The sequence below is a fragment of the Electrophorus electricus genome, chromosome 19 (genome assembly GCF_013358815.1).
Source record: "Electrophorus electricus isolate fEleEle1 chromosome 19, fEleEle1.pri, whole genome shotgun sequence".
NCBI classification, from domain to species: Eukaryota; Metazoa; Chordata; class Actinopteri; order Gymnotiformes; family Gymnotidae; genus Electrophorus; species Electrophorus electricus.
Window position 1 is genome coordinate 8,874,768 of NC_049553.1, and position 18,054 is coordinate 8,892,821.

The following is an 18,054-nucleotide window of genomic DNA, read 5'->3' on the forward strand; positions in this document are numbered from 1 at the left end:
GTTTTACGGTCATCCTTCGGAAGCATTGATCTGTTGCATCTGTAATTCAATAAGTCCCATCTCTTAAAGCCAATGAACGGCTTAATGAATCGCACTTGGAGTTTCACTGATAGAAACCACAGCCACCGAGAAAACTGTAAAGATCATAAATGACTGCTGCTCCACATGTGGCACACTCGAGTTCTACCACACTAACACCCTGCAAAGGCAATTGTTCCCCTTCAGTAGAACAGCCGCGGAACAGACAGCTCACAACCACACGTTTGTCTTTTAGATTTTATTAACAAAGAAATATTTACATCAAAATGTTAACAGGGGAAAAAAAAATCTTTCTTCAGAAGAAAAATTTAAATGGGCTGAATATTTCAAGGGGGGGGGGGGTTGTTTTACTCATCACAGAGAATAAACCTGTTTCACTAAGTTCCGCTCACAAAGTTCTTTCTCCTCCTTTCATTCTATATAAACCTTTCTTTCGGTCACTGTAAGCATGGCGGGTTGAGGGGACTGTTAGGAATCTGTGAACATGTTCTTGTGGTCCAGTCTCTTATGACAGTTGCTGGATTTCACCAGGGAACATGGAGCAGCACTCCACATTAGATAATTTTATATATGTATATATATGTATGTGTGTGTATGTCATATCTACTCATGGTCAGATCCTTGACAACAGTCATACACTTAACATGCCCTTCTGTTTCAATGCATTTCTGATGTGTATCTAAGACAATAACAAATGACTATCATCAAAACACTGACTCCACAGTGGCTAAATTAAACAAACACAAATAACTTAAATGTGTAAGATTTGTCATGTTTTTCAATTTAAAAAGGGGCCTTGGAATTTAAAAAACAATAAAAACCTGTTGACCGTTCACCCCTGACCTCCTTTGACTAGAAACTCTTAAATGGGGTAACACTGGTCCAGTCCTTTTCCCCATTTAAAAAATGTTCCTGGAAACATTCAAGTAATGTTTTCCAAAACTCCCCTCTGGTGATGGCTCCCACATACTGTCTTCATTAGCAGTGCAGGCCCTGATTTGGAAACATGAGCTTAAAGCCAGTTCCTAAACCACATTCTTCAGATTCCCTGTAAACAAGCAGCAAGAGGAGATGGAAAGAGAGCGAGAGGAGAAAAAAGGATGAAATGAATACAGAAAACATTTACATTGAGAACCATGATGACGACAAACAGTGCTGGAGTAGTTATAAATACAGCTCTCTCTCTGTCTCTCTCTCCACACCCACATGCTGAAACAAACAAGTTGACAAACATCAGTCCCAAAACTTCCTTTTACTTAGGGAGGAAATAATCTCTTATTACTGCCCGTGTGATTACAGACGTGACCCAGACCAGTCAACCCTTCTCCATTCTACAATCAGAGGATAAACCTGATTTCAGCTCAGCATATTTCACAGCCATAACTGGACTAAAAACCTGTTTTTAAGGTTATGATACTGATCCAGACACAGTTTACACAGGTTGAATGGTCAAAAGAAAAAGGCAAAGAAGCATACAGCACTTATACTGTACAAAAGTTGGTCTTGCTGGCCATCTTACTCTCATACCATTTCAAAACAAAGCACACACCTTGTCAGTAAGCAAATAACAATGTTGTTCTGATTCCCAAGGAAGCAGAAAAGGCATGCAAATACCAGCCCATGTAAATCTACAGTACTTTAACCACCAGTTGTGATTTGCAAACATTTAAATGTGTTAAAGAGCACATCTCTTTTGCCCTGGCCAGGTGGCGTTTTGAGATCATTATTGCCGTCAAAGCTAAGGAAGCTGATAAGAGGTCGCATCTACTCCAGATGATTTAGATACCATGTTAAAAAAAGGAAATTCCTCTATGTGAGATGGAGCATTTCTTACTGGAGCAGTAAAAATGATTGAGGCGTTTCTGGTTTTTATTACTTACGTGTCATCCTCTGTGTATAAATGTTCAGCACAGCAGGCCATGTCACAATATTGGTTATATCTGAGATCACACATTCCCTCTTCTTTGGTAAACATGTTAATGTGTTGTAACATTTACACTTACAACTGTTTATGTTTCAGCTCAATGTCAATGAGGCCTTTACTTAAGTCTGAGTGACCGTGCATCTTAATATTTTTTTTTTAAATAAATAAATAAAATAAAAACAATTTTCCCCAAACACTTTTCCTGATCCAGCACCAAGAAAATAAAGCTACTTTTTCCAGGCACTGTCCCCGCTGTGCCCTGTTTTACACTGGGAACACTGGCAGCATTTAGTGGAATGGTACTTTAACTGTTGAATCTTTTCCTATTTATTTGTAGTGTATTAGGCTTCATTAAATGGCTGCGGTGTATAAGACTGAAACGGGAGGCATTTAAATTGCTCTACACTACATCAATCAGGGTCAGCAAAAGCAACCGTGTGTGGCCGCTTTCCATGTTCTTTTTTTTTTTTTTTGCTGTTGTTTCTTTTCCTGCCTCACTCATGTACAATGCAACGTTCAGAATCTCGTAAAAGTTCCCCAGATGTGTCTGGAAACTCCGGTAATGCGAAGCAATCGTGGGCCTCGCCATTTACTGCCTGGCTTCATCAGTCGCAGTTCTTCCAGGAGACATTGCGATATTCTCGGGCGTTTCGTCAAATCACGGCATCCCATGGAGGTGGGCGGCTCTGCAGGGACACGCGTTAACAAGCACCCTGCACCGCTGCATGGGCCAGCAGTTCTCTCACTTATCTCCACTGGCCCCAATACAGGCTAATTTCAGTTTTTTGGGTCTTATCCATGCTGCAGGAGATGTGTTTTTTATGCACACACATGCACACAGCATAATGAAAGATAATAAACAAGCTGCACATCAGATACTGCCATGGTGGATTTATAATTAAAAAAAGCCCTAGGTTTTGACAACAGATGCAAAGGGCTTAAAAACCCTGGACTTGAAGTGTGTCCAGAAAGTGATCAGAGGACAGTCAGATATCAGATGACATGTCTATGATGCGGAAGCTGGCGAAACATGTACATAACAAATAAGTCAGACAACAAACCAATGAGTCATTTTAATGTACTCCATTAGGTGCCTAAAAGCCATCCAATCCTGTTCTCCCTTCTACACTATGGATACCTCTGCCATGCCTAGTGCCACCTTGCAAAGCAGCAGTCAGTCGTCTATCCTTTAGAAAAGCCACCAGATTTGTCTGTGGTTTCCAAGGGAGGGGATAGTCAAAGATTGGCATGTGGCAGTGCCAACCCAGGCCTCAGTGGCTAGCTGTTACACCACGTCCTGATCGCCTGGCACAGGAAAAGCTGGTGTTATGTGAGAAAAGTACTCAGTACCCACTGGTGGGTACTGATGGCACTGGACAAGGCTTCACAATGTTACAACAGTAGGGATGAAACAGGGCTGTGTTGTGCTGTCTCCTGTCTCTCAACCCTTTCTGCATCCCACCCAAACTCACTAACTCAACCCTGTTGCTAGGTGTTTGTGTGCCCACACGTGAGGTGACAAATGGGAGCATTTTCTCCATCAGAGGCACCATAAGCTGAATAATACCAAAAACTTAATCATCCATCAAAAATAAACGCCTTGGTTTTAACAGAAATTTCTTATACCATGTATATGCTGAATTTAAATTCTGTCCAAATGGCCACTTAACAGAACACGACATGCAATCCCATATGTCTTTATAGAGGCTGATAATTCAAAGCAGCCACAAACCATCTAAACAGAACACAAGTGAGTAAGAGAAATATACTGCAGTGTTTAAGCTGACCGCTGATCAGGTCTCTTCTCTGTTCTGCCCACTGGTGAACCCTTTAGGAGCAAGATCAAACCAAACTTGGACCTGTTCTCACAGGACACCTACAACATGTCGTTCCTGAAGAAGGGGGAGGGAGTCTCCAAGTGAGGCTGGGCAGTATGCGCCCTAAGCCTTTTTTAATTAGTCTCCGATGGCAGGGAGGGAGTGCACGCTATGTGTGGTACACATGCCACATGGGCACCAAAACGAAGCAGACCCTCACGCTGATGGACCCTGCCACGTTTTGTTGACTTGAGCCCAGTTTGTTTGTTGCTTTTGCTGTCTAACAATCATACTGAAGTAGCCGCGTTGGCCGAGAGCTCCCATCATACTAGACAGAAGAGGACACAAATGTAAGAACTGTTGGTTCTATAGTCTCTGACAAAATTGCTGCTTCAAAAGGCAGACTAAATGTATGGCCTAGCCTGCAGTAGTTTACTATAAAATTACTAAGGTATGCATGATTAAGGGCAGATATGGGCATTTTGCTCTTCACGGTTTGGATAAAATTCCTGCCGACTAAATACAGCAATTGTGTTTGCATGTAAGAATTGGCTCAAAATGCACAGTATGTTAAAGACAGTTAGGGTGACCACAGAGGCTAATCAGAAAGCTGGGTACATGGTCAGGTGATGTACTAAAGACACCAGTGACAACCATTTCTTGACTTTGAAGCTAAAAGAGATGTGTCAGTAACCGTTAGGTCATCAGCTAAGATGCGAAGTTTTTTTATTTTTATGTCTTCGAGTGTGGTAGAACATTAGCCTGGAGAGAGAGAGAGAGAGAGAGAGAGAGAGAGAGAGAGAGAGAGAGAGAGAAAATGGAGGGATGATGAAGCACATGATATTCAGTTAAAAGAGTTAAAAAAGAAAAAAAAAGCTGAATCTGAAATCAGCATGAACACGTCACTACAGGTACTGGAACCACTATTTGATATTGTTCCATATTAACCAATTTAAAAATTAATGATTATTTTTAACTTTCCCTGCTGTGTATGAGATTCCAGTTTCACTTTCGTACATTTGCGTTTTGACCCTCTAAGCACAACTCTGAACTGAGCCCTGGGTGGTTTCCTTCGGGTCAGACTGGTTCCAAAGGGAGTGAGGTGATGAAGACAAGAGACCACAGTGATGTCTGTCGTCCATCCCGCACACACAAACACAAAATAAAAACAGATAGAGTTCCACAGGAAACCAAAGGGTGGGACACATTCTTTTCTCACATCACGGGACAAGTAAACCATATGGCAGTGGGTAAGACCAAGGTCAGTTTTATACATCAAATACACTCCTATTCATGGACAGAAGTTTACACTCATGAAAGTGGGTACGCAGATATACATCACAGCTGTCTTCCAATTTCAACTATACAAGTGAATTTATAATACAGAAAGAAAGAAAAAGGCAACGAGATGGAAAGAAAAGAACAGAGCAAAAAAAAGAGTATATGCGAGTAAATCTGTCTACTTTGGTTGGTTCTCATCCCTTGCTCTCTCTAGAGAGCCGGTTTTTCACAAAGCCTTGTTTATTTACTTATTGATTACTAGGGACATTAAACCTCTTTTTTCAATGTTCTTCTAAATGTTTGATGCTGGTGATAGCAGCCATGGTTAGTTTAGGGGATCCCCCAGACACCACAATAGGGGAATCTGTAGGGACAGCTGGTTGGATGAATGACATATGGAAAGGGGGGCATTACAACCTCTAAACGATCACCAGTGACTGTCTAAATAAACAGATGAATGTTCTGGATATTATAAGCTGTTCCTTTGAGCGGGCCAAAGTAATCCCATCTGTGGAATTGACACTGTACCGGAGAGTGGAGCAAAAGTGTATCGTGGGTCCGTTACAGTTCTGTGTGGTGCAGTTCTGGTTGTCATCACTACGATTACCTTTGATGGTGCCGATGACCCGCTCCAGCTGCTGGCTCTCGTTGCGGTCGGGTCGGCAGCTCGGACTGATCTCCAGGGAATAATCTGGACCGTATTCTGTAAAGAACTGCATGAAAAATAAAAATGCATGATGCTTACAAACCAGAGTGGAACCTACAGTTCTCAACAGCACTCGCACCACGTCAATTTAAGCTACAGTACAACGTACTGTTCACTGGGTTAAATCAGTATGAATGCATTACGTAGCTCAGGCAACTGCAGCTTACTTCTCAGAACTACAGTTCTAAAATGCAAATAATTATTTAAACGTTTTCTTCATCAGTGTTCAGTTTCCATGTAATCTGTCAGAAATCCATTAACTAACATTACAAAAGGTAATAGGGATAAGTGTACATGTGTTACTAATAACACAAAATCCCACTTTGGCAGACACTATTTAAGCAATCAGGATGAGTTAAACAAACATTTATCCAACTGGGACAGACATTTCCATATCAGAGTGCATATTTCAACACTGGCCTTTTAACATGATATAAAGTTCCTATAATAAACAAACACCATCTTTCAGATATCCCTCAGTGAGGAAGTATGACTTATTTTAGTATGTTTTAGTTTGAAGTTTTTCCCCCCCTCTCACTCTGTCACAGTCACACAGACACACACACACAGACACATGTCCTGTGGATGGCTGGGCTTTTTGACATCACACAGCATTTGAGCACTAACTGCTGAAAGATAGGCAATGACCAGTAAAACTTTACCTTAAAGACACCGACTGCCTTGTCCCATAGAAATATTTGGCATTTGAACTGGACTTGTAGCAGAGTGTGTGTGTGTGTGTGTGTGTCTTAGCTGTACGTGTTAGCTCTACTCTGCTTTCAATTATGCGCCTCTTGTTTATTCGGCTTACCTCCGGTCCCAAAGCAGTCCAACATGCAAGGGATTATAGAACATATGAAAGAGTATGCAGCATCACACACACACACCTAAACGAGCAAATGTATTAATGCGTATGAACGCATACATACTTAGAAAACTTTCACATTCTTAGGTATCTCAATTACCACTTGCTCATGCCTCCCCCACCACACGCACATACAAGCATGTATGTACACACTCGTGCACGTACAATAACACGCGCACACACACACACACACACACACACACACACTGAAGCATGTATGTACACACACAAATGCACATACACACATGCACACTCGTGCATGCACGCACGCACACACACTCTTACCCTTCTGGCTTTCCCATGAACTCAAGCTTTCCCATGCAGATCAAGCTGAGACAGCCCTCTTCACTTCACTGCTGGACTGTTTGGTTTGGACCACATCAAGACCACTTTGAACGGCGAGCCGAAGTCCTCTGATGTTTTTGGGTTTTTTTTTTGGCTGTGTGTTAGATTTGGCCTATATCTGTATCGATTATAATCTTATTGCATCATTGGCTTCTTCCGATGACTAAACTAAGTGTGTAAAATACATTTAATAAGTGCAGTGGGCTCTTTGTGACCCTTCACCAAAACCTGGACTGCCCTGAATGAGGCAAGAGGTTTAGCAGTTACTCTCCACTATCTGTAAAGTCTCCAAGGGGAAAACCTACTGAAATAGTTCCACCACTTGTCACAGGAGATAGGTGCACCCAGTTAGACAAAATACAAACAAGGTCAAATTTCCATCCTTAACAGGGCATAGTCATACCAGAACAAGTACAGAAAAACCCATGAACAATGCATTTAGTGTAGAGGTGAAAAACCAGCATCTCATTGTCCTAAAGAGACATACTCAGCCTAAAGGCTGATTTAAATATCAACTCTTGGCCCCGGAACTCTGACCCTAGGATCATAACACTGGTCATTCTCCATGACAGACTTCCCTGGGCTTGTTTCCGGCATTTATCCCTCCCCAGGAACTGAGGGAGCCAGTCACTTCCCAAACGAGATGGCAGAACTTTCCTAGCCTAGCCCGGGGTGGAAGGGCACAGGGCCCAGCATGCTGTTCTGAGGTCAGCCTTGCAGTTTTGAAAACTAGTCCGACAGGAAGAGGGAAAAACCTGATCATTGTACCGAAGAGCTTTTTTTTTTTTAAAAAAATAGGTTGATTCAAATGAGGCATTATTATTATACCGAAAGAAACAAAATGTTCTGTGTCAAATTAATTACAGCTTAGAATGACGAGAGACTGAAACACTGTAAAAACAGCCAAAGCTAGTGATGGAAACAATCATATCAAAACAAAATGTCCTTGGAGTTAATAACATGGGTGTGGCAAATAGACCAATGCATCAAAAATCTCCCCTCCAGACAGGATCGAGTGGGTGTGCACACGTGCGCATTAGGTAGTTAGTTCAGTGAACTTGTAATGCAATAATATTCAGATTCAAAACACTAGGTATAGTAAATGATATTTCAGTGAAATTCTGAAAAAGCACACACAAACAGGAGACTGGAGAGAAAACGCACAACAGCTCTTCTGTGGTTGTGCATTGTGCCTCTTGGAATAAAGCTTAGAAGCTTTATTCATACAATTAAAAATAGGAAATCAACCTCTGGTCAAGGGGCAACCTCACAGACAATGCAATCCCCATGCTGCACAGTTTTAGTTCCTGTACAGCTCCACCTCTGTGTGTCTGTGTGTGCCTGTGTGAGTGTGAGAAGGCATGTGTACTGAAATATTCTAGAGACACACACTGGGATGTGCAGGAGGAACCGACTAGGTGGTGTAGAGGGTCGCTGAATACCCCCAGCTTTTGGTGGAACTCTGATAAACCCAACCACTGTCACAGCATGTACACATGCACAAGGCGTCTCTCTCTATCACCCTCTCACACACGCACGCGCACACACGTTTCAGAAACAAAAGATGCAATATTATGCAATGATCTGAAACACCAGTAAACTAGAACAACTAATCTGTAACTACCATGCTTTCCTCGCTATCTAAGAGCACTCCAACAGATCTGAATGTACCACATTGGCAACATGGTCAGAGGGTTTATTCTTCTTTGTATGCTTGGCTCTCAAACGCTATTCACACCCAATTCTCTTCACTTAAGAGCCTGCAAACACGCTGGAAAATGCTGTCTCCTTTATTCTGTCTGGTCATTCCAGGAGGGCCAGACCCTTTCACACAGGACAGGAGTGCTCCTAATCCCTTTAGCGGCGTTTGACTAGCGCAGCCGAAGCTGTCAACGTGCGTTTGTGTGCATCTAAACTCAGCTTGTGCTTGTAACCATACCACTGTTTGTACATCTGTGTGCGCCTGCATGTGTGTAAACTATACGGTTCAGTCTGCTGTTATAACGTGTATGCGCGCTCGCGTGTTCCATCGCACAATAGGTGGAAATGATGCTTACTGTGTAGCTCTCAGTATCTGACACCCCCCAACTTTATACTGATCTCCACCCAACTCAACCACAAAGCAAATGGAGCAAGCATGACTGCATGTAGATATGAGACAAAGAGAGAGAGTGAGAAAAAGAAATAGTGTGTGAGAGAGCGAGGGGAAGGGAGAGGGAGCGAGAGAGAGAAAAAGAAATAAAGAGATTATGCATAAGGGAGAGAGTGCGAGAGAGAGAGAGAGAGAGAGGGAGAAACAACATTTTTTCACTGAGTGGAGTGTGTGAGTCGAGGGGAAAGGCACTTCTTGCCATTTGTTATTTTGCAGAGCTGTGCTGGGAACAGCTTGGCGGAAGCGACTGAAAACAAGGCCTAAAAAAAGGATGCACAGATGTGGACAGCCCGCAGAACGGCGAGGGCCGTTTCCACCCGGGCGCCGTGGCGACGTCCCAGACCACTGCGCTGAATAAACACCAGCCGCTGCTCCCACTCCCTGATAAGGCTGGACTCACATGAAGCCCTGCAGCCTGCTCTGAAGGGTTAGTCAGCTGGGGCTTATTTTTAGACTTAACTCCTTACAGACTTGGTACCTGCAGGAATGTGGATATGTTCCTATTACAGCAGAAAGTCTGACAAGGTTGCTGAGAAGTGGTTTAATTACTCACTCAGCATTCTTCCTACTGTTCTTCTTTTTCTTGTTTTGTTTTTTTTATGTTGAAACGAGTTCAGAAGGCCATTTTTGTCAGAGCCTCAAAGCAAAAGATGAACTAATTCAAAGTTAAAGTAGGGTCATACCAAAATAAAGTGGTTTAATTTGTCTCCAAACACTGTAGGGTGAAGTCCAATCTGATGAGAAGCAGAGGACCTCCACAGAGCTCTCTGCCAGAAACTGATATGGACACCTCATGGAAGGGGTTGACTGACACTCCTAGTGTACCGTAGGCCAGTGGGTGAGTTCACCGTGTGGACCTAGAAGTGTGTCTGATTGGCCAGACAGCAGAAAGCTCAGAAAACAGTAAACAGGATACCAAGTAAGCCTGGGCAGCCAGTGGAACTAACTGCAGATTAAAGCCAGGCATGAGAAAACAACTCTGTGCAGAATAATGGGCGTATTAAGAATTTTAACCTACCTTACAGTTCACACCCTCTGACAAGCAGACTTGGGTATTTGGGCAAATTTTGGGTACCCACTGCACACTGTGCAGTGTTCCCTAATGTGAACGTGACTGAGAAATGTTATTAATAACCTATGACTAGGAAATGTATAATCAATAGAATTGAAAAGTATAAAAGCAATGAAAAATACTTTAATACTTTGAAAAAGTGTCAGTCAATTAAAAATATTTCATACTACTAATGACGTTTGTCTTAATAAGTGGAAAGGATTGTTCATTCCCCCTTTAAGAGCTAGCTATATAATCCTCTCTTGGCCTCTCACTTGGTCATCTGTCGATCTGAATGAAGCTGTTGTACGCCATACTTGAGAGTCTCTGCCTCTCATTGTTTTCACTGTTGGCAGCACAATGTGTAGAAAGAGCTCTCTACATAACCCAGCAACCAGACCAGTACAGGAGGAGTCACAGGAGAGAGAGAGAGAGTGTGTGTGTGTGTGTGTGTGTGTGTGTGTGTGAGAGGGGTTGGGGGGGTACAAAGTACTGCTTGTTCTACCTCTCACTTTGCTGAACTGGTCTTGTCAATTCTTTCCATTTAATAACACATTCGTTGTGTGTCTGTTCATCTCTGTCTCTCCAGAACTACCCTACAGTTAAGCAGTGCTCTGATTGGCCCGGATGGATACACAACAAAAGAAGCAACAAGGAGAGAGAAAAAGAGATGGAGAGGAGGGTGGAGTGAGAGGAGGTGAGGGCAGGAGAGGAGGTGAGGGCAGGAGAGGAGGATGGAGTGAGGAGGTGAGGGGATATGTGGAGAAGGAAGAGAGGTACATTCCGGCAGGCCGACAGTGACAGAGTTGATGAGAGGGCAGATCCTGGCCATATGGAAAAACAGGATTAAAGGATATTATATGGAATACGAGGGCTGTGTGCGTACACGTGTACACACACACACACACACACACACACACACACACACACACACACACCACACACACACACACACACACACACACACCACACACACCACACACACCACACACACACACACACACCACACACACCACACACACACACACACCTTTTACAAGTTTACAATGTTGCATCAAATTCTGCTGCATCTACCATATATCCAACCTGGTGGATGGAAGTACAACAAACCACACGTTTCCACTTCATGCCGGTCCTATTTGAGGTGCTTGGCCATTAATGAGGTTAAAGGTCAGCCTCTTGCTGGAGTTCAGGTTTGAAGAAACAAGAGCATCTTTTCTTTAGCTGACCATGAAAGCGCCCTCTATGGTGCTAAAAGACCCCCTTTGTGAGTGTGAGAAGGAGAGAGATATCAACCTATCACTGTACATTCAAAAAGCCCCTCCATGCACCCACCCTCCCCCCAAACACCCACTGTCTCTCTCATTCCCTCTTCTGAAGAAGCAATTATGTGGGGATTTTACAATCCTTCTCAAAAAAAAAAAAAAAAAATCCCCCAGCCTCTAAACCCCCCCCCCCCATCCTTTCAGTGTGGTGTGCTCTCTCTCCTCTCTCTCTCTCTCTTCTCTCTCTCTCTCTCTCTCTCTCTCTCTCTCTCTCTCTCTCTCTCTACTCCTCTCTCTCTCCAAGGAAAGGGGGGGGATGTAGAGAAAGGAAAAAGCACAAGTCCCTCTCTGTCAGGCAGCAGGGACAGAGTGGTATTGTTAGACCCCCTCCCCGCCTTCAACATACACACCCCCTCTCCCAATCACATGAAAACAAACGCGTTTATTGAGAGGTGCTCGGACATCTTTGATTAGAGCCAGTGACTCAGCAGAGAAGGGGACTGAGAGACAGAGAGGGAGGGAGAGAGAGAAGAAGGGAAAAGAAGGAAGCAGAGGGAAGAAAGAATTTTCAGGGAGTGATGAAAGGAGAGAGGGGACAGGAGTCTTACCTCATGGTCTGGTATCTCGGAGGATAGAGTCTGTTCCAGGACTGTCCCTGTTAAAAAGGTCCAGCAGCGGGCAGTGTTGGCAAGGTTATAACCACCTGAGAGAGAGAGAGAGAGAGAGAGAGAGAGAGAGAGAGAGAGAGATAGATCTCAGCAAAGGGCTTCATTGTACTAGTGTAATTACTACCTTTCATCCAGTGCCTGGCTGGGCAGGTCTGGAGTTCAGAGCTCATTTCAAAATGGGCTAAAATCACAAAGTTTACTTTCTTACCCTCCTTCATTTAACCACACACTAATAAACTTTTTGGCCCAAGCTATTGCCTGGCAACAGGAACAAGAGGGGACCTCAGCAGGCATGGACGAAACCACTCAGTGTCTTTGACAAGAGCTTGTCAGTTTGTTTTGTTATATTTCAAGGCAGCTTCAGAACTTGGAGAAGTCCATCTAGTCTGATGCCTAACGACACTTAAAAATGCACTTATGTGGGCTCCCAGTTGACAACAAAAATAAACACACACACACACGCACACACGCACACGCAGGTCCACACCTCCTCCCAACAGGAGCGTGGGTAGCTCCCACTCCAGCACATGACACAGACATTTGCTGACTCCCACTGGAGTCATGTTGAAGGAGCACATGGGGTCACCAGCCATGGTGTCTGCCCCCAACTGCATCACAACCGCTTCTGGGTTAAACAGTGCCTTCACTTCCTGCATGACACTGTGGAAGGACAATGAGAATCACATTAATAACAAATACGGCTGCACACACCAACAGCTAAATTCCACTCCGTTACATTCCAACTCTGTTCACAACAAAAAAAATTAACTGGAGGCTAACGGAGGAGGTGGCTGGCCGTCTGAGGGAGCACCAGACCTGGAGAAGACCTGTAGATAACGGTCATCGCGGATTCCGTCCTCCAGGGGAACGTTGACAGCGTACCAGCGGCCCTTGCCCAGCCCAGTGTCCTTCACATCTCCTGTACCTGAGCAACAGCAAGCAGGGAGAACCTTGCTCAGATCTTGCACACACACACACACACACACACACCTTCTCTTCAGCTCCTGGGATGTGTCACTCACGTGACAATGCTTCTCTCCATCAAAACCTTGCAAATGATTCACATGCCTGTACTCAAAGTTCCTATAGCCAAGTCTGGCTTCACGGCAGCCATCTTGGCAACAACTCCCGAGCAATTATTTCAATTCATACAAGACCAGGCTGCTAGATCTTTGAATGGGGAGAGACGTATATACCCGAAGATGGCAGTTGAAATACCGTTTCAAATATATATTCCAAATGACTGGTACAAGCAGCAAAGAATGGCATAAAAATTGGCTCTTTTGCTCTAATAAATTAATATTTTTGTGTTTTCAGGTTGTTCTGTCTTCTACACATGCATATGCAGGCGATTGGTTCTTGAAGGCAGCAGAGCCACCATGTTCACCAATTATATTCTAGCCATGGGCACTCTGATCATATTATCACTGTTGTGCTAGCTATATACACGCATTCCAATGGTTTTCCACGAATGTTACACCAAAAGAAAAACAAATTGATTAAAATACATTAATTATAAAAATTCAGACATATATTTTTGCCATATAAGCTCAGAATCTGGACTGATGGCGTTGGGCATCCTTTGCTGACTATTCTCCCCAAGTCAGCAAAGGCATTGTCTCTACTATCGCATCAGTAATCAGACTCTGCAGGCACTGATGTGGATCTGGCTGCTCAAGGCTTGGCATGGGTTGAAACATGGCTGTCAATTAAGTGGATTGAGAGGCTGGCCCATCTGCACTGAGGCAAAGAGGCATGCTGAACTAACCTGGGAAGAAGCCAGGAGAGAACTTGTGCAGAGACACAGTCATCACTTTGGAAGTGAAGCTGAAGGCATCTTCCACACCTGTAGATCAGACCATAGATCAGACTCATTTAACATGATAGTGGGACATATGGACAGTTTCAATTCACCAAAATAGTAGGAAAGGATCATGGACTTTGTTCCTTGAACACAGACTATACTTCTTCCCCACTTGATTTCAGTATCAGTCTTAACATACAATGTCTATGAAATTTGTACAAATAAAATCAAACATAAGAGGCAATGCCATTCAGAACAATGATTTCACAAATGGGACTTTGAGCCGCATCCCCCTATGACACAGTATCATTATTATGGCTTTTATTATATCTTTTACCGTCTCCATGATGCAGGTCCATGTCTATATAGAGCACCCGCTCGTACTTCTCTCGCAGTTTGAGGATGCCTAGAACCGCGTCATTCACGTAGCAGAACCCTGAAGCCTCATCCCTTCACACACACACAGAGAGAGCAACATAACTTCCATGACTTTGCACTTTGATTGCTTATAATATAAACCTTTACACATGCACATTTAAAACTTTAGACAGATGGATAATTTAACCAAACCCTTAGTGTATCCAGATATAATTTAAATCATTTTAGGATATACTATGCATGTCTTTGGGAAATTCAAATATTTCTATTGCTATGCTAAATAAGAATCATAAAATCACCTAATTAATGTGTTATGTAGACTATTTGACTAATACTTTTCTTTATTCACACACACACACACAATACATATAGCCCTGCAACACTAGAAACAAATAGACTTCTAGGTCAAACACCACAACTGCTGCTGTATGACCCACATTTTCCAAAGGGCTGTAAAGAACATGGGTGCGAAGCATTGAAACAGGCTTTCAGAGGGGTTGTTGCTTGTATAATATTCTAAAAATGTTTAAACATTTAAATATTATTTACTATACCAAACTATACAAACTCATAGTAAACTATAGATCATAGCTTGTGTCAAAACAGCTATCGTGCAAAGTTAATAAGAATACTGCACAAGAAAGGTGACGACTCATCACAGACACTGACAACGTGGTACTGTAGAACAACTACGGGTTACCGCGTGGCGTCAGAGTGCAAGACCAACACTCCAGATTCCATGTTTTCATTTATTTTTGAAATAATAATGACCAAATATACTAATGCATAAAATGTGGCGCTGAATAAGAAGATCTACCAACATGCTATCAACGGGTTGACTAAACAGGCTGGTTGGTGCTTACTTCTTGGCATGGTGCCAGCCTCCTGCCCAGTTGATGGCCACTTCGCATTTGCCATCCAGCAGACACTGAGCGGCCGTCAGAGTGGCTCCACCAACGGCCGCTGCATAGTCGAATATGCCCTCCACGACCGGACAGTCATACCCTGGGGGTGCACAGTAACAACAAGCACAGACGTGCACCAAAATAGAAAATCTGGCGACTGTTCTTGTTTGCTGTAATCATAAAAAAAATTTCCATTGCCGGAAAGAATGTCAGCAAGTCATATGTAAAGCACACTTGGCAACCACCCAACATAAATTCTAACTTTGACCGGGTTGACTGCCTAAAGCAGCTTAACACGGTGATCAACAACGAATAGGGAGAGACCTGGAATTACGCACAGCTAGCGCCAACTACAAATAAAAGGCAACATACAAAAACAAAGTGGGTCTGAAAAGGAAAATGGGTGTGTGAAACTATGACATCAGAGGCGATGTCTTTTTGATTTCTCCTCTGCGATTTACCACGACAGGCTGACAAATAACGCAGCATGGAAAAAAAGCGATTAGGTACACCTTCAGAAAGACGCATATGGATGATAAAAGCGGAATAACGTAATTTTCAAGCAACACGAGTTTGTCGCAATTAAATCCTTATAACTTAGTCTGTCTTTCGGCGACGTCACACACCTCACACACCCTGCCAAGGTTAAGGTTACAGCTAAAGCGATACAAAGCGACATGCAACAAAAGTGCCGTCACAAATGTTATAGGACACGTAAACGTATCTGCTGTTGTACTGGCTGCTACCTCAGTTAATGCTGGATTCATATATGCCGTTAGCATTATATGCTAAATACTTGTCATAGTATGTGGCGTCTTTTTCAGTCTCATTTACCATGTATTTACTCTGTACTTTATATGTACTCAGTACCGTGCATTGCTCGGTATTAGTTGTCTGTTATTTTGACTATTGGTCCCGTCTCTTATTTATTGTATTGTTGGAACTTGTGGTTCTATGTTGTATGACAGTCCTGGATGAACTTCAGTTCGTTTCAGCGTATATACTTCTATACAGCTGAAACGACAATAAAGCCTATTGACTTGACGTATACGACCGCTGTAATCGGGCGGCATAGTGAGCTTTACTTAAACTGAACTGGTTTTAAAAAGAGGTTTTGGCCTTATACTGCCATCTGGTGTTTGTAAGGTAACATTACCTAATAACAATATGAACTGCATAACTTAGTTCTGATGTAAAGCTATTTGTCATTTTTATAGGGGTTTATACAATTTTGAAAGTCCATTATCACAATAAGGAAGCAATATGCATCAGTGAGTCAGCCCAGTAGCTGTAATTAAGGTTGAAATACCAGCTGTGCTTTTGGTCATTATTTTGGCTGGAGAACGCAACTGGTTGCCGCCATCTTTTAAAAGTGAGAAGGCAGAGTATATTTCCCTGAAGCTAAACACAAATTAATCAGATGTTAACATGGTCAGTCTTAAATATAGAACTATCACAGAGCTAGTGTGCGTCTGAGTATGCAATTCATTTTTACAATTTAAATAATCTATACAGAAATGAATAGCCTTAGTACATCATACCATGAGTGTTTCTCTACCACATCATGCCTCAATTGCATTATGAAAGTAGAGGCATCGCGGAAGTCTACCAATCAGTATACACTCTACTTTTACGCATACTGCATGTCTACTCTTTGCTCTATAAAATGTAGGTTACATCATGCTTACAATAAATGTAGTTTCAGCTGTTTTCCTATCAGTGTTCATTTAGCTTCAATGCAGCACACCTCAGGATGTATGCATACTGGTAACCCATTTGAAGTCATAGTCTTCATGTGGATATAGCACAGCTTCAAATAATACACACGATTCTTACCCAGTCCGAAATCAACCGACTGAGGGTCATCGTTGTCCCCGTTCTGACTGATTTTGTGGAGATGTTCCAGGTAGGAGTGTGTGTGGAAAACTGCCATATCCTCCATCGAAGCCACATGAGGTTTAACAACCCTGCAATATTATTCAGTTTCATCAAGGAACATAATTCTGTGACTAACAATTTAGCATTACCAAAACAGATTACCTCCAACTAATGTATCAAATATTGCAAAATGCCCCTTTTAAAAGAACAATGTAAAAAAACCAAACATTTATTTTAATTTTTTTCCTGCTTTAGCTAGCTATTGTCTATGATAATCCAAAGAAATCCATGGATGAAGTCATTCTAACGTTACAGCCACTAAAGTCATTCTGAACGCGTTGAAAGACTCGCCTCATATACTGTAGCAATCCATAAGATTCAATCAGTGAATGAACCATACTCGCCTGTGGAAGTAGGATGAGAAAAACAACGTTAGTTTCAATTACCACTAAAGAACAAACGGTTATTTCAGTGCCGTTAACCTACGAGTACCTTTAATGTCAAAACTGAACTTAGGAAAAAATAGCTAAAACAGGTGAGCTAACTAACTAGCTTGCTAACTAAGCATCACTAAATCCAAGAGCTTGAACGTTTGCGAAGTATTCGTGACGAAGAGAGATGAAGTCAAGATCCCACTCACCCGGTTAGGGACTTTTGATAAGGTGTCACAAGTCTCAGTGTACTTCGGACTGTAAATGTATACCACATTGCGTTTAGTGAGATTTCCATCAATTGAGTCACCCCTGTCACACATTTAACACCGCACAATTAAAGCAATAAACTTTAGAAAACAATAAAAGGCGCTTGGTAACTGATTTTTAAAATGAACGTAGCCTCCATATATTCGACTTCCGGCAGCAATCACCTTCAATTTCAAAATAAAAGCACAGTCACCCGTTCTCTCTCTCTCTCTCTCTCTCTCTCTCTCTCTCTCTCTCTCTCTCTCACACACACACACACACACACACACACACAC

At 42.6% G+C, this 18,054-nt stretch overlaps 1 protein-coding gene across 5 annotated transcripts; it reads right to left on the bottom strand.

Moving 5' to 3' along the window:
- Positions 1-268: 268 nt before the first annotated feature.
- hdac8 (histone deacetylase 8) lies at positions 269-17,952 on the bottom strand. Of its 5 annotated transcripts, none has more exons than XM_027008743.2 (11): positions 17,719-17,952; positions 17,430-17,482; positions 17,037-17,167; positions 15,159-15,300; positions 14,255-14,367; positions 13,882-13,959; positions 12,930-13,074; positions 12,601-12,773; positions 12,054-12,148; positions 5,669-5,774; positions 269-1,087 (listed from the first exon to the last, which is right to left on the bottom strand). In XM_027008743.2, the coding sequence occupies exons 1-11, from the start codon at positions 17,830-17,832 to the stop codon at positions 1,065-1,067; spliced, it is 1,173 nt and encodes a 390-aa protein (XP_026864544.1). In that variant the 5' UTR covers positions 17,833-17,952; the 3' UTR covers positions 269-1,064. The 5 variants fall into 5 exon arrangements, with proteins under 5 accessions (XP_026864544.1, XP_026864546.1, XP_026864545.1 ...); XM_027008745.2 differs by having other exon boundaries at positions 12,930-13,038; positions 17,719-17,951; XM_027008744.2 differs by lacking the exon at positions 269-1,087 and adding an exon at positions 1,097-4,542.
- Positions 17,953-18,054: the final 102 nt, after the last annotated feature.